Source organism: Chiloscyllium punctatum, chromosome 20, assembly GCF_047496795.1.
Source record: "Chiloscyllium punctatum isolate Juve2018m chromosome 20, sChiPun1.3, whole genome shotgun sequence".
NCBI classification, from domain to species: domain Eukaryota; kingdom Metazoa; phylum Chordata; class Chondrichthyes; order Orectolobiformes; family Hemiscylliidae; genus Chiloscyllium; species Chiloscyllium punctatum.
The window spans coordinates 90,638,915-90,659,377 of record NC_092758.1 but is presented as its reverse complement, the minus strand read 5'-3'; the positions used below and the strand labels follow the sequence as shown (position 1 = coordinate 90,659,377).

General features: G+C 43.3%; 1 protein-coding gene across 1 annotated transcript in view; it reads right to left on the bottom strand.

Annotated features, from left to right (window-relative positions):
- Window positions 1-2,890: 2,890 nt before the first annotated feature.
- The window catches only part of LOC140491817 (uncharacterized), a 33,449-nt gene continuing 15,876 nt past the window's right edge, over window positions 2,891-20,463 (bottom strand). Inside the window, exons 2-5 of the mRNA XM_072590212.1 lie at window positions 18,169-18,465; window positions 13,564-13,672; window positions 9,816-9,991; window positions 2,891-5,608 (exon numbers count right to left, since the gene is read on the bottom strand). Coding sequence (XP_072446313.1) covers window positions 4,658-5,608; window positions 9,816-9,991; window positions 13,564-13,672; window positions 18,169-18,465 — 1,533 coding nt within the window. The 3' untranslated portion in view covers window positions 2,891-4,657. The remainder of the gene's footprint in view (window positions 5,609-9,815; window positions 9,992-13,563; window positions 13,673-18,168; window positions 18,466-20,463) is intronic.

The following is a 20,463-nucleotide window of genomic DNA, read 5'->3' as shown; positions in this document are numbered from 1 at the left end:
TAAGGTTTAGGACAAATAAGAGATAAGAATTTAGCAGAATTCAGTTAAAATTATGGGTGTTGGCTAAAAGGTTTAAAGTTCCTGTTTTGTGAAGAACTCCATTAACAGTGAGTTGAACTCCTGGCATATCAAGGAGAGAGAGTTTTAGATCCAAAACTCCAAAGCATTAAAGAATTTTACAGCTGGGAGAGGTCTGACCTAAGGTGTCTAAATGTGTGTCTGCTTTGGAACTGCAGGGCAGTTGGAGAAGATTTGAAGGGGGAGGCTTTCTGGAAATATGCAGAAGGAACAATAAATCTCAGCCCGTGTCCAAATTATTGACAGCACCCAATCAAACTTGTAATCTTTCAATTTGTGATAAGTATCAGACTTGAGCATTTTGGGATGCAAATCTAATAGGTAAAGGAGGAAAATGGAGTTAAAACATTTGACTTGCAGTCGAGGTAATTATGTTCATTGTATTTTATTGTTTTTACCGTACGATCTTAAATATCATTTAGTAATACAGAAATTGAGAATTGCTGAAAGAAGATATGTTTTGTTGAAGCTTTTCAACTTGAATGCATCTAAACATTTCACAAGAATACCTCTTCAAGAGGGAAAATCTTTTTATAATGTAATCAGAGGAGAGTGTTGATTATATGGCAAATGGACTCTGATTGGTAGATGCATTGCCATGGGGGATGCACCAGTTAATGATGAATGACAGTTAACTGCCAGACTTTGGTTAAATTTTGAACTAGGCAGGGTGATTCATATATCTGAGGGAAATGCTTTGACCACTGAACCAGAAGGAGACAGTGAGGACTGCAGATGCTGGAGATCAGAGTTGAGAGTGTAGTTGTGGAAAAGCACATCAGGTCTGGCAGCATCTGAGGAGCAGGAGAATTGATGTTTTGGACATAAGCTCCTCAGATGCTGCCTGACCTGCTGTGCTTTTCCAGCATCACACTCTCGACCCCAATGAACCAGAAAATTGCCATCACCTCTTTTGCTGAATTGAAATAGGCGCAGTGCACATACATATTCTTCCTGTTTGCAAAGATAAGGATCTTATGTACCTTCCCATACACAATTGCACCAACAAAGACAGAAATTGCTGGAAAAGCTCAGCAGGTCTGGCAGCATCTGTGGAGAGAAATCAGTATTAATGTCAAGTGACCCTTTGTCAAAACACAACTGCACTAAACTGTGAGCCTGACTGACAAATCTAAATTGGCTTTCTTCAGTGTAATTCTTCACATATTCGGAATTAGCCAGCAAATTTGCCCAATTGCTATGAGTTTTATAGTGATTGATCATTGAGCATTGTCCTGAATAGGTAAATTGACCATTACTTTGGCCAATATTATCTAAGTATTGAATTATTTTTTCTGATAAGGATACGTTGTGAGATATGTTTCACAATTGATAAATTATTAGTATGCATTTAAAACAGTAGAAAACAAACATTTGTGCTTGGGAATTCGGAGGTCATGACCTGAAGTGGCTGAAATGGACATGGTTGAAACACATTGGCGTGCTGCTCTAACATTTTAAAACAAAGTTATCTGCCACTGAAATTCTTCTAATGTGTAGCTTAGAAAAAAAATTAGCCCTCTTTTCTTTTAATTTCAATATTGCGTGAAGCTGCATTGACTGTTTTCCCACAGGAGAGCCCATTACTAATGCTCACCTGCAGTTCAAAAGACTAAAAAGCACTTAGCTTATCAGAAGGTTGTCTTAGCATTTGATTGACATTTTATATGGTTATAAAAGGATCATTTGTCTTTGATGTGGTTTCTGAATAGGCATTTGTTTTTACAACTCAATGACCACTGGACAGGACATTGTTTTTTCTTCTTGAGTCTGACCTTTTTGTTTCTGTATGGTATGGATGGCATGTAACAGAGTGACCTGGTTTTAGACCTTAAGATGTCTATTTTCTTTGCACCCATTTTAAGGATTACCTATTGTTGCTAAGTGACCCTTGAGGCATCTGTCCTGAGCAGATGCAGAATAGCAGGGAGGCTCAGAGAGGGCCTGGGTTGGGCTGGAAGGAGGTGTGGATGTGATGATACATGGAGAGGAACAATGTAGAGAGCTGGACCAATAACCTTGACAATGTCTAACCTGCTGAACTCGGTACCTGAACTGCCTTGGGTGGGCCTAGCTAAGCAGTGGACACAAACCTTGCCTCTTCATGTTGCATGAGAAATTTAGATTAGATTACTTACAGTGTGGAAACCCTTCGGCCCAACAAGTCCACGCTGACCCACCAAAGTGCACCCCACCCAGACCCATTCCCCTACATTTACCCCTTCACCTAACACTACGGACAATTTAGCATGGCCAATTCACCTAACCTGCACATTTTTGGACTGTGGGAGGAAACCAGAGCACCTGGAGGAAACCCACGCAGACACGGGGAGAACGTGCAAACAAAGTCCTGTCCAGTGGTCATTGAGTTGTATAAACAAATGCCTATTCAGAAACCACATCAAAGACAAATAATCCTTTTATAACCATATAAAATGTCAATCAAATGCTAAGTGGGTGGCACGGTGGTACAGTGGTTAGCACTGCTGCCTCACAGCGCCAGAGACCCGGGTTCAATTCCCGCCTCAGGCGACTGACTGTGTGGAGTTTGCACATTCTCCCCGTGTCTGTGTGGGTTTCCTCCAGGTGCTCCGGTTTCCTCCCACAGACCAAAGATGTGCAGGTCAGGTGAATTGGCCATACTAAATTGTCCGTAGTGTTAGGTGAAGCGGTAAATGTAGGAGTATGGGTCTGGGTGGTATACGCTTCGGCGGGTCAGTGTGGACTTGTTGGGCCGAAGGGCCTGTTTCCACACTGTAAGTAATCTAATCCACACAGTCAGTCGCCTGAGGCGGGAATTGAACCTGGGTCTCTGGTGCTGTGAGGCAACAGTGCCACCGTGCCGCCCACGGTGTAGACTTCATGTCTACAGAAGAAGGATATTTAATGAGCAGACAGGAAATGGTGGGAGGAGGCAAACTGTCCCAAACCATAAGGAGTAGGAATAGAAATAGGCTACATGGTCCCCTGAACCCACCCCTGAGTCCTGTTGGAGAACTGAAAATCCAACCTTGTATCACCGTAGTATCCCACACCGTAAACTTTACTCCAGCCTGGATGTTGTTGCCTGTCACGGTGGAATTACCAATGCAGACTGAATCAGAATCTACTTTACTGATGAGCTACAAATCCTGCTCATCTGATGGGAGGCCTAGCTGACGTTTTACTATTTATCAGCCAACAGATAGAACCAAACAAAATCCCTAGAGGCATGTTTCATTTCAATTTTGATTTCAAAGATTTAAGGGTCAGTATTGTAACTCACTGTTACTGGGGTGACATGGTAGCTCAGTGGTTAGCACTGCTGCCTCACAGCGCCAGAGACCCGGGTTTGAGTCCAGCCCACATTCTCCCCGTGTCTGTGTTGGTTTCCTCCCACAGTCCAAAGATGTGTGGGTAAGATGGGTTAGCCGTCGGAAATGCAGTGTTATGGGGATATGGGAGGGGGCTGTGTCTGGGTGGGATGCACTTCTGAGGGTTAGTGTGGACCCAATGGGCCGAATGGCCTGCTTCCACACTGTAGGGATTCTACAATTATTGCACTCTCTCAAGTCTTTAAAATCTTAACCAGACTGAAATTTCATCTGCTATGGTGGGATTTGAATACACTGTGGTCCCTGGATAACTAGCCCAATGACAATTTGGTGCTGGCTCAAATGGCCTACTCCTGCACCTTTTGTCTAATATCACTGTGCTATCACCTTCTCTCCTCAGTCCTCATCTATGTAGTGCCTGTCACTGAAATAATTCCGTAGAGGCCAGTATCCTGTCACCAAGTCACCCTTTATTTACACACAGAGAGTCCTTGACATTGGTCCAGCTCCCTCAGAGCCAGCTCTCAGAGTGAACAGAATCTCTGACACTCCTGTTTCTATCTGTCAGCCAGGTCTCCCTGATTGGCCAGGTTAACAGCCCCAATCAGGGAACTCCTATTCTATGAGGTCCACCTGGCTGACCTGTAAAGATCCCCTTTCGAACTGCGCTGTGTTTGAACTGGAGCATTCTGATACACAAACAGCCCCTTTCCCCACTGGAAGAAGAAGTTTCACTAAGTAGACTAGATTTCTTCCAGATGTCGGTGGTTCAGTCTGTCATCAGTAAGGGCAAAGTTTGACACATTAGTCATAGTGACAGGAGCTAGATTTTCACTTCCAATCTGAGAAACACAAGGCAGCGAAGTTTGCCTCGTCCAAGCTGTCATCTCCTGTATACTCAGTAACTGTTCTTCTCCCAGAGACATGGACAGACAGGGTTGGTGTCCATGGGAGCCAGAGTAGGCCATTTGGCCCTGTCAGTCAAAGAGATCTGGGCTGATCTGGTTGTGATCTTCACACCATCCTCCTGCCTGTCCCCAACAACCTTTGACAAACTGTCAATAAAAAAAATGAGGCTCAAAGAGATGTACCTCTTCATGTCACTCGGCCTGCAGTTACAGATTCACGAGAGAAAATGATAAATATTAGAAAGTAATTGTTGAAAACCTGTAAAATGATAAAGATTGTTAGAGAAATTGTTTCCATTTCAGTAACCACTCACCCAGCCCTCTCCCCAGCATCCCATACCCGTCCACATCCCCAGTTCAATACTTTCGCAACTCTGATGGTCTGGTAAACTTCTCCAGTTTTCCTTCTCGTGTCTTACTCAATTCTTTGGAGTACAGATCAGTTAGAACCTCTTGGATACCAGCTGGAAATTTTGTTTTTGTGACTTTAGAGGCTCCGGAGCTTAAGGAAGTGTCTCGCTCCTTGGGTGTTGTCCCAGGAGGAGTCTGGTGTAGATCACCTTTCTCATTGACTGGACAATCATCCTGTTCACCTTCAGAAGTCTGCTGACTGTGTTCAATCACAACATTCTCATAATCTGGAGCAGAAGCTGATGTACTGGAAGACAAGTTCTGATCTTCAAGGCTACCCTGTGAATTTTCATAGAGTGACTTTTGTATGTCCTTGAGAAAGGATGGCTCTTCCTCAAAAGACAGCAGTGATTCTATATCCGAAACATTCTCATACACTGGGTCTAAGGAAGAGTCATCACTGTAACTATCTCTATACTTTGTAGGATTAACCGTTGGCTCCTCCACATTAACCTTTTTTGTCTTTCCTTTAGGATATTTGACAGTAGCATAAACTATTTCACCGACACCCTCCCTATCGTCGGTTGTAGGAAGGTTCCTTTCGGCTCCTGGAGGTGCCCTTGGTACAGCCCCAGAAGGTGAGTTACAGCCTTTACGATCTCGATTTTCTTTTCTCTTCCTAACCTCTTGATTTGAATCTGTGTCCTTCATGGGTTTCACTCTTCCACCTGAAGATTCCTGACTCGGGGATGCTGCACTTGGTAGTTTTTGACTGGACGCTGTGGAAGTCTCAGAGCTAACAGAAGTTAAACTTAATCGTTGCTGTTTTTTCTTGGACTCCTTTTCCTTTACTGCTGCATCAATAATGTGGAAAATTCCTTTGACTGCCTTTGTTTTGAATCGAAAAATCCCCTGTCCTGAATCGCATCTTCTTCCTGCTTCAAAGGTAAATGTTGCCTGATGACAAAGGAAATCTCTGTCAGACATAATGCCAGTATACAATTCTCATTTAATTACATTCAACCGCATATAATATTGTAATATTAGAGCTCGCATATAGAATGGTAGCTCAGTGGTTAACACTGCTGCCTCACAGCATGAGAGACCCACCTTCGATTCCACCCTCCCTGTCTGTATGGGGTTTGTACATTCTCCCCGTGTCTGGGTGGGTTTCCTCTGGGTGCTCTGGTTTCCTCTCACAGTCCAATGATGTGCAGGTCAGGGTGGAATGGCAATGGAAAATTGCCCCATAGTGTCCAGGGATGTGCAGGTTAGCTGGATTAGCCATGGGAAATGCAGGGTTACAGGGATGGTGTAGTTGTGGGTGGGATGCTCTTAGGAGAGACAGTGGGCCACATGACCTGCTCCCATACTGTGGAAATTCTACCATAACAACTCAAGTCTATCAAGACGACAAATTCCACACAGTAACTCTCCTGCGTAATCCACAAGGCAACCTGAAACTCAAAGCCTGTTCCCCACTAATCACAGAGGCTATTTCATCTCCTGTCTGTGTATCTGCAGGAACTGTAGTATAGAGCCAGCAACAAATGAAAAACTTCAGACAGGGAGAGGGTCTGAGAAATTACCCCTATCTGGAGCAGAGCCAAAATTGGTTCATCCAAGTCCGGTTTCCTCCCACAGTCCAAAGATGTGCAGGTCAGGTGAATTGGCCATGCTAAATTGCCCGTAGTGTTAGGTAAGGGGTAGATGTAGATGTAGATGTAGGGGTATGGGTGGGTTACGCTTCGGCGGGGCGGTGTGGACTTGTTGGGCCGAAGGGCCTGTTTCCATACTGTAAGTAATCTAATCTAATCTAATCTAAAAAAAAAGTCAGCACCATCTGCTTGAACCGCTGTAACAGCACAGCAGGTGGAACTGTGGAGTTGGATATATCAGAAGGACAGATGGCTGGCTTTGGGACAGTAGGAATTTGATCGAGGCGTTGCTGTATTATCATCTTTGGTGTGAAGTCCCTGCCCTGCTGTAGACAGCACGTGCTCTCAATGGTTCACACTGCTGCCTCATAGCGCCAGGGACCCAGGTTTGATTCCATCCTCAGGCGACTGTCTGTGTGGAGTTTGCATGTTCTCCCTGTGTCTGCGTGAGTTTCCTCCCACAGTCCAGGGATGTGCAAGTTACATGGACTGGCCTTGGGAATCGCAGATCAAAGAGATAGGCTGGTGGATCTAGGTTGGACCAGTGTAGACTCAATGGGCTGAGCGGCTTGTTCCCACTATGATTCTAAAAGCACAGCTTACAGATGGGCCAAGCACAGGGATGTGGTCACACTGTAACACTCTAGGTCTGTGTGAGGAGAGTACTCTGCACTGTACATATTAGATTATCTTTCAATAAATCATCAGAAATGATCAATTAGTGGAATCCTCATCCCTCAGCTCCCTCACATTTAGATGATGACTAGCTTCCTCATGAGTTCAGATTTGAGTAAGGCTGAATACTAATTCCTGCACCAGAATTCTGGCTTTCGTACAACAACCTCTTACTTTTGACCAAAGTGACAGTAATCAATTGTACATCGAGAACTGGGTGAACAGAGATAATCTGCACAAAGGGCTTTTACTGCACATTCCACCTTCTTTAATTTAAAAGGAGAGATATTTGCCTCACACAGTTTTACTGTCTCACATCCATAAAACAAACTTAATCAACAATTTATTTAAATGATTTGGATTTGAGGGACCAGATTGTAATCGTTCTAAGTTTGTGGAGAAATGGAATGAGCTGGGAATACAAGTTGTGAGGAGGATGCACAGAGGCTTCAAGAGGACCTGGGCAGGCTACAGGAGCCAGGCAAAACAAGGCAGACAGAATATAATGTGAACAAAGATGAGTTATTCACTTTGACAGTCAAAACAGAAAGGCTGAATATTTCTTAAACAGTGAGATTGCAAAGTGTGGCTGTTGAAAAGGATACAGATGTCCTTGTCTTTGACTAACTAAAAACTACAATGTGGAGCTGCTGCTGTTGGACTGAGGTGGACAAAGTCTGAAGTCACACAACAGGTTAGAGTCCAACAGGTTTATTTGAAATCACAAGCTTTCAGAGCGCTGCCCCTTCATCACCTGACACACTCCTCACTTCACCTGATGAAGGAGCAGTGCTCTGAAAACTTGTGGTTTCAAATAAACCTGTTGAACTATAACCTGGTGTCAAATGACTTCTCACTAAAAGCTAACATGCAGGTGCAGCAAGGAGTGAAGGAGGCAGACTGTAAGTCTCTAATCCCAGGGGATTTGAACACAGCAGCAGAGATTGGATTAGATTAGATTAGATTAGATTACTTACAGTGTGGAAACAGGCCCTTCGGCCCAACAAGTCCACACCGCCCCGCCGAAGCGCAACCCACCCATACCCCTACATCTACCCCTTACCTAACACTAGGGGCAATTTAGCATGGCCAATTCACCTGACCTGCACATCTTTGGACTGTGGGAGGAAACCGGAGCACCCAGAGGAAACCCACGCAGACACGGGGAGAATGTGCAAACTCCACACAGTCAGTCGCCTGAGGTTATCGTGCTGCAGTTCTGTATCACCTTGGTGATACCCCAGGTGGAGTTCTGTGTATAGTTTTGGTGTCTTTATCTAAGAAAGCATGTATTTGCCATAGGGGGATATTCATGAGATCAATCCCTGGGATGCAGGATTGGTTTGAGAAGAGCTCTGAAATCACTGGAGTTTTGAACAATGAGAGGCAAGCTTATTGAAACTGATAAAATTCTAAGAGATTGTGACGGGGTAGATCTAAGTAGATATGTCGCTTCGTGACTCTTGAATCAAGAAACATAATCTCAGGATTATGACGGTGAACATTAAGCATTCTGTACCTGGAGATCTGTAGGAGCTCTATCACTGAACATGCTCATGACAGAAATCAATAGGTTTCTGGGGACTAATGACATGACTGAGTGTGGAGAAAGAGCAGGAAGGTGGTATTGAGGTAGACGTTTTTAAGGAATGAAGTGTCCCAGTTGATAAATCACTGAAGACTAACATAGAAATTCAGCAAGCTCTTGGGAAGATTAATAGGATTGTTAGTAGACAGGCAGGAGGCTGGGAGAACACAGCAAGGCAGGCAGCATCAGGAGGGACAGGCAGGAGGCTGGAGGAACACAGCAAGCCAGGCAGCATCAGGTGAGACAGGCAGGAGGCTGGAGGAACACAGCAAGGCAGGCAGCATCAGGAGGTGGAGAAGTCAACATTTCGGGTATAACCCTTCTTCAGGAATGCTTACAGAATTATTAGCCTTTGTTGCAAGAGGGTTTGTGACAGGACGAGTGAAGACTTGCTTCAGTTGTATAGGAGCTTGGTTAGACTGCACATGGAGTGCTTTGTGTAGACTTGGCCTCCTTATCCCAGCAAAGATATCATTGCCATACAGAAATACAGTGAAGGTTCACCAGTTTTCCTCCTGGGATACCAGCACTGTCCTATGGAGAGAGATTGGGCAAACTGGGTTGAAAATCTCTGAAGTTTGAAAGAATGAGAGGTGATCACATTGAAACCTACTTCAATTCACAGTGAGTTCCTGGACAGTTACAGATCTGATCTAGTCTCTCCCTGCCTCAGTTGGTTCAGCTCTCACAGTCATCGACTGTGCCAATGACCTCTCCTCCTCTCCACTGTCCTAAATCAACGGACCCTAATTCTCAGTCCCCTGACCTGAAGGGATTGGTGTTAGGGGGACTAACCTGGATTGTTTATGTGAGACATGGGAGTTAAATGGCCCAGGCTTTATGGTAAAAGGCTTATGCCTGAAATGTTGATTCTCCTGCTCCTCGGATACTGCCTGACCTGCTGTGCTTTTCCAGCGCCACACTCTCGTCCCCAGAAGGGATGTCCATCCCAAACGAGCCCCCAAATAAAATCAAGGCAGAAGGCTCATTCCTATTGTAAATGATTTTACTGTAATGCTAAATTTTGACCTAATTGAGACTAGTTAGTTGTTTCACTGTTCTTCCCAAATATTCCTGTGATGTTTACTGCCTCTTATTTTAACAGGCATTGTCCATGGCACTGATGTGGAGGCAGCTGACTTTAGCAGAAGCATTACTTTCTGAATACTACAGTAATATTCAGAAACATCAACACCAAGGAAGCAACGCAACAGGACGAAGACTCAAACAGATATATTTTCACCTGATCCATTCCATATCGGCGTAGATAGCTGTAAGGCCATTTGTAGACATCTTCTTTTGTTATGGGATCTTTCAGAATCAGGCTGTCTTTGCCTGCTATTAACAGATAGGTTCCATGGAGCTCACATCTTGTTGCAGCTTCAGATTTCTGCACCGTCACAGTGAATTGATTTCCAGCTGTTAAATACATTTTCAACAATTTAGTGACAAAGAATGTTCACCTCTGAACAAGAAAAACAGGAAGAACTGTGCATGCTGTAAATCAGAAACAGAAACAGAAGTTGCTGGAAAAGCTCAGCAGGTCTGGCAGCATCCAGAGTTCTGAGGAAGGGTCACTCAACCCGAAACATTAACTCTGATTTCTCTCCACAGATGCTGCCAGACCTGCTGAGCTTTTCCAGCAATTTCTATTTTTGTTGTTAATGCTCACGACTAGAATATTTTTGGGAGGAGCTTTTTCAAGATGTCTGTGGTCTGGCATTCTATGAGACAAACAAACAAAGGTCTTCACATTTCCTAAACCTACCTTAGCATCGAGATTTAGTGTAATTTTTCTTTGGAAGTATGTTAGTTCATTTTGTTCTTGAAATAAGTAAATCAAGTTGGAAACTCCATTCATTTATTCCTAATGACTTCAATGTCTATTCACAAAATACAAATAACATTGGTGAGAATTGTTCCACTCATCACATCCAGCATCTTCATAGGCTGGGGCTTACAATCTGAGGAACTACCACTGCCACCATGGCTTCACACCCAGACAGAGTTTCCACCTACACATCTGCTGTCAGGTTGGAAGCAATTACAACAAACTCCCCTGTCATTGGACATTTTCTCCAGCCAATGCTGTTGCTCAACAAGCTTAGGACTATGATTACTGAGACATAGAACTCGTATCTACTGTCAGCACAAAGATTCTTACTAGTTTTTCTCAAAAGGTTTATGCCCATACTGGAAGACAGAATTTTATTTTGAAACTATTGCCTCTCAAGAGTGCTCCTCTGTTGTCAATGTTACTGGGATCACCTGACTTTGTGTTACTCCAACTCTCCAATCGAAGCTAAATAATTTCCATCTCTTCCCATCTCTGATACCTCCTGGGTTCCTCCAGACATGTTTCCTTCACTACCTGCTCTTCCTTATCTGCCTGCTGACCATTGGCAAAATCACTTATGGGCATGAGGTCAACTTCTGACACCCAGGACCAGGCTTATGTCCTTTGAGGTGGGGATCGTGATTCAGACCGTTCCTGACGTTGCAAAACCACGTGCCATGTGCACTGCCTGGCTATACCATCTTCATTTAGAGAGCTAGTGTAGACACAATGAACTGAAATATGACAAGCCGTGATTCTGAGTGGTGGAGGTGGTTGATATTAGACCTTTCCCTCTGGAAGCAGGTATGAAAGGATAGCAAGACAGGCAGATCCAAAGACCTGGTTCTATTCACAGTGATAGAAGCCCAATTCTGTACCCTAGCTCTCACCACTGATACACCTCTTGTTCCCTTTCAGCCTCACTCATATCTGCTTACCCAGCATCCACAACGAACTGAACTTATGAACCCAAGGAAGTATTTGAATGTTTTTGAGATGCTCATAAAACTGTTTAAATAAATAAACAAACATCCATTCAAAAACCTCTTCAAATGAATGTTATCCTATTAAATGCTCATAAAACTATCACTAAAATGTTCATTGTCCATTTTACAATTCTGTCGATATCACCTGCTGACCTGAATCAATGAGTGATATTTAGAGCTTATTGAAACACCTCTAATCAGGTCCCATGCACAACTGATTAAACAAAGCCTCCAGAGATGAATAGATTAAAGTCTTAAGTAGTGAAGCAATGGCTGGGCATCCAAACAAAGAAGTCAGCTTTCTGGTTAGCCATTTAAAGGATCAGAGGATGGCTGATCTGTCAATCAATGCAAAGATTAAAGCACAGGATCCAAATGATATTAAAACATGAATCTCAACACTGTTCTATGGAGAAGAGCACTCCATCTGGTAAACAATATGCTCACATCTCTTTATAGACTTCCCTAATAGAGTCGTAGCGTCATACAGCATGGAAACAGACCCTTCCCAAACTTAATGATCACATTTGCCTGCATTTGGCCAATATCACTCTAAAACTTTCCAATTCATGTACCTATCCATACGTCTTGTAACTGTACCTGCAACTACCACCAGCTTTTGTAGTTCATTCTATACATGACCCACCCTCTGTATGAAAAGGCTGCCCCTCAGGTCCCTTTCAAATCGTTCTCCTTTCACCTTATAATTCATTGTACTCTCCCACCCTAGGAAAAAGACCTTTGCTTATCCATGCCCCTCATAATTTTATAAACCTATATAAGGTCACCCCTCAATCTCCTACGCTCCAGGGAAAACAGCCCCAGCCTGTTCAGCTTCTCCTCATAACTCAAACCCTCCATTTTAGCAATATCCTGGTAAATCTCTTCTTAACCCTCTCCAGCTTAATAATATCCTTCCTGTAGCAGGACGACCAGAACTGGGCTCAGTCCTCCAAGAGTGACCTCACCAACATCTGTACAACCTCAACATAACGTCCCAACTCCTATACTCAAAAGTCTGAGCAATGAAGGCAAGTGTGATATATGCCATCTTAACCACCTATCTATATGTGATGCAAACTTCAAAGAATTATGTACCTGAACCTCTAGGTCTCTCTGTTCTACAGCACTCCCCAGGGCCCTACCATTAACTGTGTTAGCGGTAAGCCCTGCCCTTGTGCATCTTACCAAAATGCAACACCTTGCATGTATCTTCTGAAACCTCTGAACTGACTTGCCCTACACAGACTTTGGAAACCTATCCACTTCTCTGAAGATTTTAAACTCGAGGAAATACAGAATAATATGCAAGTCCCAACTTCTCTATTTGCGTCAGTTTATCTCAGCCTTGAATATTCAAATTGACCCAGCCTCTGCTGCCCTTTCTGATAAAGAGACCGCCTGAGAGAAGAGATTCTCCTCATCTCTTTCTTCTGAGATTATGCCCTCTGTGCTCTCTCCCACAACAGGAAACAAACTTTCGATACCCATCCTGTCACATCCCCTAAGGACTGAGCATGTTTCAATAAGGTTACCTCTCATTCTTCTATATTCAAATGAGTTTAGGTCCAATCGACACACCTTCTCCTCATAAAATAGTCTGATCTCTTCCTGGTATCGGCCTTTCTCTCAATGGCCTCAAATGTGAGCCTATCTTTCCTTAGATAAGGGCCCAAAGTTGTTCAAAGTAATCCAGCCATGGTCGGAATGGTGTGTTGCACATTTTTAGCAAGACTTCCTTACTTTTATATCCCAGTCCCTTTAAAATAAAGGCCAACGCTCCACTTGCCTTCCCTATGACCTGCTGAACTTGATGCTCACTTTTTATGATTCACAGGCGATGAGTTCAGAATCCCACTATTCCATAGCTTTCTGCAGTCTTTCTCCATTTAAATAATATTCATCTCTTCTATTCCTCTTGCCAGACTTCACATTCCTCCACATTATGTTCCATCCACAAGGTTTTTGCCCACTTGCTTAACCTGCCAATATCCCTACCAATCTGTTTGTATCACCTTCATCACCTGCTTTCCCAACTATTTTTCTGCCATCCACAAACCTGTCTCTATTACATTCACTTCCCCCATGGGTAGAAGGTTAAATGTTCTCGACCTGGACATGAATTCAGAATGGATAGCACATTTTCCTTATCTTATTTCATACTGCACCTTGGGATATTGTTGAATAAAGTTCATTTTCCTCCATTATTAATGAGTCACCAGGCAACATGTTACTGGAGGCAGAAACATCTTCATTTGGTTTTTTTGTACTGGTATTCTGAAAAGGTGGAGGAAATGAAAGCTGTAATTATAGATTTAAAAGTCATGACAAAGTTCAGTAATGCATGTCAGACCACAAATGTAATGTTCCACTTTTGTTGGGGACTACTCAGTGGAAGCCAGTATATTGAACAGCTAACTGTAAAGAGTCTCTAAACCTGGGGGAGTAATCTGAAACAGCAGAGACCGGCGCAATGCCTGCTAAAAACATCACCAAGCAATTATGTCCGTTTACTTATTGCAAAGCATGTAGACAAAATATTTTGCATAAATATTGTGTAAAGTTTTAAAGAATAATTAGATTAGATTAGATTACTTACAGTGTGGAAACAGGCCCTTCGGCCCAACAAGTCCACACCGCCCCGCCGAAGCGTAACCCACCCATACCCCTACATCTATATCTACCCCTTACCTAACACTACGGGCAATTTAGCATGGCCAATTCACCTGACCTGCACATCTTTGGACTGTGGGAGGAAACCGGAGCACCCGGAGGAAACCCACGCAGACACGGGGAGAATGTGCAAACTCCACACAGTCAGTCGCCTGAGGCGGGAATTGAACCCGGGTCTCCAGCGCTGTGAGGCAGCAGTGCTAACCACCGTGCCACCGTGCCGCCCACAAATAATAATAATGTAAATGGAACTCTCTTAAACATTTCTGTTATGTTTATCCACACAAGGGATGTTTTAATGGACGGCAATGTGTGGACGGCAATGTTATAGTGTTAATGTCATTGAACTCATAATCCAGAACATCATGGTAATGTTATTAGATTAGATTACTTACAGTGTGGAAACAGGCCCTTCGGCCCAACAAGTCCACACCGACCCTCCTCAGAGCAACCCACCCAGACCCATTCCCCTACATTTACCCCTTTACCTAACACTACGGGCAATTTAGCATGGCCAATTCACCTGACCTGCACATCATTGGACTGTGGGAGGAAACCGGAGCACCTGGAGGAAACCCACACAGACACGAGGGGAATGTGCAAACTCCACACAGACCGTTGCCTGAGGCGGGAATTGAACCCAGGTCCCTGGCGCTGTCAGGCAGCAGTGCTAACCACTGTGCCACCGTGCCGCCCAAAAAGAAAGAGAAACTTATTGTTCTAAGGTCATGGTTTAGATGCCACCACAGCAGACGGCAAAATCTGCGTCTCATAAAAATCTGGAATTGACAGCTGGGCCCATTTCATAGAATAGAATCCAACAGTGTGGAAGCAGGTCATTCGGCCCATCGAGTCCACACCAACTTCTCACCCAGATCCACCCCCACCCATCCCTGTAATCCTGCATTCCGCCAAGCCAATCCACCCTAACCTGCACACCTTTGGACTGTGGAAGGAAACCGGAGCACCTGGAGGAAACCCACACAGAGACTGGGAGACTGTGCAAACTCCACTCAGAGTCACCAAAGGGTGGAATCGAACCCGGGTCCCTGATGCGGTGAGCGGTGGTCATTTGGGGAAATAAGTATGCTATCCTTCCCTGGTTTGTCCAGCATCACACTCTCGACTCTGACCTCCAGCATCAGCAGTCCTCACTTTCTCCGAGCAAACTTTGTATGTCAAGGGTAACAAGTACCAACCTTGTCAGGAATCCCCATATCCCATACAAGAATAAAAACAAACCTATAGAAATTTACAATACCAGGGAAGTGGTCCTGGATTGGGGCTGTGGACCCAGGTCCTAATGGATTTCATCCTTGGGACTTTTTAAAAGAGTGGCTAGTCAGAAAGTTGATGTATTGGTTAGAATTTTCCAAAATTTATTTAGGTTTGATTATGGTTCCATTGGATTTGAAAATTGCGAACGTAGTTCCTTTATTCGTAAAGGCATGCAGCAGAAAGTAGGAAGCTGTGGCCAAATAGCTTAAGATGTGTCATTGTGAAGATATTAGAATTTGTCATTGAAGGCAGTAAAACAGAACCCTTCAAACTGTTCAAGGAGATCAGGCACATTGTGATTTCGTGATCAGGAACTCAAGCTTAACCAATTCGTCAGTGTTCTTTGAGGAAAAGGGGAACCAGCAGGAAATGCAATATTCTTAGATTTTCAGAAATCTTCTTGTGAAGTAACACATCAGAGGCTACTGCAGAAAATGGTAGCCATGTTACGGGCCTAACACATTGGCATGGATAGAACATTAGCTAGCTAACGAGAAACAGAATATGCACAACTAGGTCATTTTCTGGTTGGCAAGGTGTAATAAGGATCAATGCTGGGACCTCCACTTTTTACATGAACAGGAAAGGTTTGGAGGGATATGGGCCGGGTGCAGGCAGATGGGACTGGTTTAGTTTGGGAACATGGTCTGCACGGACTGGTTGGACCGAAGGATCTGTTTCCGTGCTGTATGACTCAAGGTGTGGTTGGCAAGTTTGCTGATGACAAAAGATAAGGCCAGAATGTATGTTGTGAAGAGGGACATAAGGAGGCTACAGAGGCATACAGATGGATTAGGTACATGCCAAAGATCTGGCAAGTGAAGTACACCTTGGGACATACTGTTTCTCGAATAAAGAATGTTTTTGGTTTTCAGATACACTTACACCAACCAGCCAAGGGTGTCTATCTTCAAACCTGTCACTGCCGACTGTTTAAGCTTCTTGCTTTAATTGGTAGTCACAATCTGGTGTAATCAGTCCTATTGACATTACAGGATATCAATTTGCATACATTTATTTGTCTGCTTTAAACAAGCATTTCTTATGCGCTGTGTCTGAAGTGATGGAGATCTGAGTGGGTAAGTAATCTACTCTTTTCTAATTGCTGGCCCAGATTGGTTAAAAAGTGATGTGCACTGTACAATAGGATTTTTAAAATATCGAAACCATAGGAATACACGACATGCAAAATGAAATTCGACTGACAAAAGTGGATAGATCTGTTTGGGTCCTTTGGAAAATAAACTTCATTTGACCCAAACAGAACATACAGACTGGTGGACACTGAGTTCATGTCTTTTGGAAAAACAACTTGCAAGTTTGAGCTGAGCAGAGCTAATCAAAGGATCACGTCAACAGCTCTGTTCAGGTTTACTTTGGAAAAGAGCTTTGGATTTTTAGATCGTTTCAGTTTAGGGAGGTAAGGGGAAATATATATAAGGTGAAAAATGTGAAATTGTTCATTTTGTCAGGAAGAATAAAAGGGAAGCATTTTATTTGAATGTTGAGAAATTGCAGAGCTCTGAGATGCACAGGTCTGGGTGTCCCGAATAACAAAAGGTTAGTGCGCAGGTACAGCACGTAATCAGGAAAGCTAACAGAATGGTGTCATTGTTTGAGAGTTAACAGAAATCAAGAGATGAGTAAGCTTCAGTTACAGATTCATTGTACAATATTGATTTTTTTAAAAAAAGAAGGAAGGATTTTAATGTATTGGAAAAAATTCAGAAATCATTCACCAGATAAATACCTGGAATGGCAGGTTGTTTTATGAGGCAACATGACAGGTTTGGCTTCAATACATTGAAGCCTAGAAGAGTAAAGAGCAACTTGTTTGAAATGTAAAAGATTTTAAGGGGGCTTGACAGGGTTGTTTATATTGTTGTGATTTACAGCAGGTGAAAGCCTGTTAGACGATAACTTGGTGCTGTGTGATTTTTAACATTGTACACCCCAGTCCAGCACCGGCATCTCCAAATCATGACAACAGGTCGGATAAACATTGAAGGCCATTAGCTCAGTTTCAGTTTACAATAATGAAAGATTGATTTCAGGTTAGGTAACCCTGGGACTGAAATGTTTTAGGGCAGTTCAGTGGAGACCTGACTGAGGCCAGCAGCACAGTTTCTCTCCAAGAAAGGAGGTTTTTTTTCCAGAGCAAAGGGTTTAAGTTACTTCAGTGGAAGATATGATCTGGTGCGATCTCCAGACCAGGAGTTATTTGGTCTGAAATCTGCAGGTTATAAGAAGCTGTAATAATCTAAGCTTTCAGTTTTGAGGATATTCTGAAAGGAAGATCGCACAGATCAAGGAACAGAAGGAAGAATCAATTACTTAAAAATGTGATACATGAGGCAATGTTTCTGGATTTGAATCACTGTGAAGTGATTGAGAGAGGGAATTGTTCAAACTTTGTTTCACTGTGTGTTTCAAGATCTGTCTAACTGTGTTCGATATCAGATAGCTTTTTTCCATTTTGTCTATTGTGTAAGAAACTTGTTCTGTTGTTATAGAATCTCAGCAACCTTGTGTGACTATGTTTATGTGAATGATGACCACATTAACTAATTTTTTCAAAAACTGATCAACAAAAGCTGGCTTCACTCTGGGAATAAATTTACCCAGTAGCACCACCAGCTGGGTTTGTAACATGCCCAATAAATAAATGAATACTGCATAAGCAACTCAACTTTTACTTTGAGGAAAGCTACTCATGAAAACAAATGTTTGCAATTGCTCCCTTTTAAAATGACAATAACATATTTACTTATCTAATAAAAAGCGAGTAACTTTCACTTTCCACTCCCCTCTGATGCACCCACCTGAAATGCTAATTCACAAAGACACTTGACCCAAGCCATCACCTCATGTTTGGACGCTGCCATGATGTAGGTTTTCTCCATGGTGATAATGCTAAATGTCGCTGTCTCTTTCGGAGGGTTTTCCACTTGGTTCTGATTAATGCTGATACAGTCAGACAAACGAATGATCCGTTCCACTCGCTTTGTCATCTGCTTCTCATGAGTGTTCGTCCAGTCCCTTGCATCGAACAGTTCCAGCCTGGCAATACTGTTGGAACTTGCTGGGTACAATACCGACCAGTTCCTTTTCCAAACTTTCTGAAAAAGTGAGAGGATGACAATCAACACGGAGGGAGGGCATAGAATCCGTGTGAAACCGATGGGACATAAAGGATTCGAGATAGCCACTCTGTTCCAGCATTTTAAACAAAAACATTCATGGGATAAGGGCATTGCTGGATAATCCAGCATTGATTGCCCCAGAGGGCAGTTAAGAGTCAACCACATCACTGTAGGTTTGGAGTCACATGTAGGCCACACCAAGTAAGGATGGCAGCTTCCTTCCCTGAAGGGCATTATTTCACGGTCATCTTTAGGCTCTTAATTCCAGACTTTTATTGGATTCAATTTCTACTATGTGCTGTGGCAGGATTTGAACCAGGGTCTGCAGAACATTCCCCGGAGTAATAGCTTAGTGATAAACACCACTCAGCTATCACCTCCACACCTTGTAGGTGCTTTCTGAATGTTATTTAGTTCACTATTTGTGACCGGAGATTCCACCACCAACCCCCCCCCCTTATTAAAGTTGCAGCATGTCGGAGACTGAATTGTAATTTACACCAGTTTCTGCATCGTACCTGAGGGAGTTTTGAATGGAGTACAGAGGAACAGGCAACTTCTAGTGTACAACTGGTGTCTAGCTCATGAAGATAAAGGAATGGGGAGAGAACTATTGGTAAAATTAACAAAGAAATGAAATAAATGCAGCAAGCACACAAGTCATCGTCATAGAGATATACAGCATGGAAACAGACACTTCAGTCTAACTCATCCATGCTGACCAGATATCCTAACCTAATCTAATTCCATTTGCCAGCACTTGACCCATGTCCCTCCAAACCCTTCTTATTCATATACCCATTGATACCCCTTAAATGTGGTAATTGTACCAGCTTCTACCACTTCCTCTGGCAGCTCATTCCATACACACACCACCCTCTGCCCAAAGTGAGGACGATGTTTTTGGGATAATTGTGTCATAAGAAGTACAGCACCGTACTTGCACTGTATCACTATGAGAACAGACTGCTCTGGAACTGGCTGGCCAACAGAATGTTATATTCAGTTCTAATGCTGAGTCAATAATACTATTACAATCTCTGTGAACTAAGTGCATTTTTTGCAGGGCTGCAGCAGTTACAGCGTCTTTATTGTTCAACAAGTGGGTATAGTATTCAACACAGAATTTCCTGTGCAATCGTACTAAGAAGCTCTCTAATACTTCAAACCAAATGTACAGACAATTAGACAGAATCTTAAGACAAACTGATGACTGCCATTACATGAATCTAATCCCAGAGCCATCCACCGCATATCGTGCCAATTTTTGAAGAGCCTGCATTGTACATAAACAATTAAAATGTAAAACTGTGGGGGTGGTGAGGGGCAGGCATATTCAGTGATGACTGACTTGCTGCCTTTCCCCACAGAGATTGGCTCATGAATCAGCCAATCAATTTAAGAGCTGACAGAGCAAGCTTCTCTTGATTTGCAGGCTTGGCCTGCAGAGTCCCATCTTGTCAGAAGCGTCTGCCCAATCAGAGGTCAGCAGCTTCTAGGTCCTAAAGATCATGAGTTAGGTTCTAACCATCAATGGTTGAGGCCTAGGCTTCAGGGATCGGGCAGTGAAGATGAAAGTGGTTTTTATTCACTTCCTGCAGTTAGAGGGTTGCAGGAAGAACGGCGTTGGAGGTGAAAGGAGTGGGTGGCATTCAAAGGCACCCCCTTACCCCCAATCTATGCTTCTGATTGCCCCATATTGAGGCAGTTGGAGATTTCCCACAAACCTGGCAGCAAAGTCACCTCGTTTAGGGAAGCCAGCCAGTTTCCTTATCTGATGGCAATTGGGCTGGTGGCAAATTGAGATCCCGAAGAGGCCATTTATTGATCATTTCCGGACTTCTCACCCAGCTCTTAATTACTGAGATGGTGAGAAAGAGGTGATCTTTCTCCAGGAACTACTCGTTCAATTATTAGTGACCCTATCTCTGGGCCAGAAGGCCCATCTAAGAATCCTAACTGCATCACAGATGT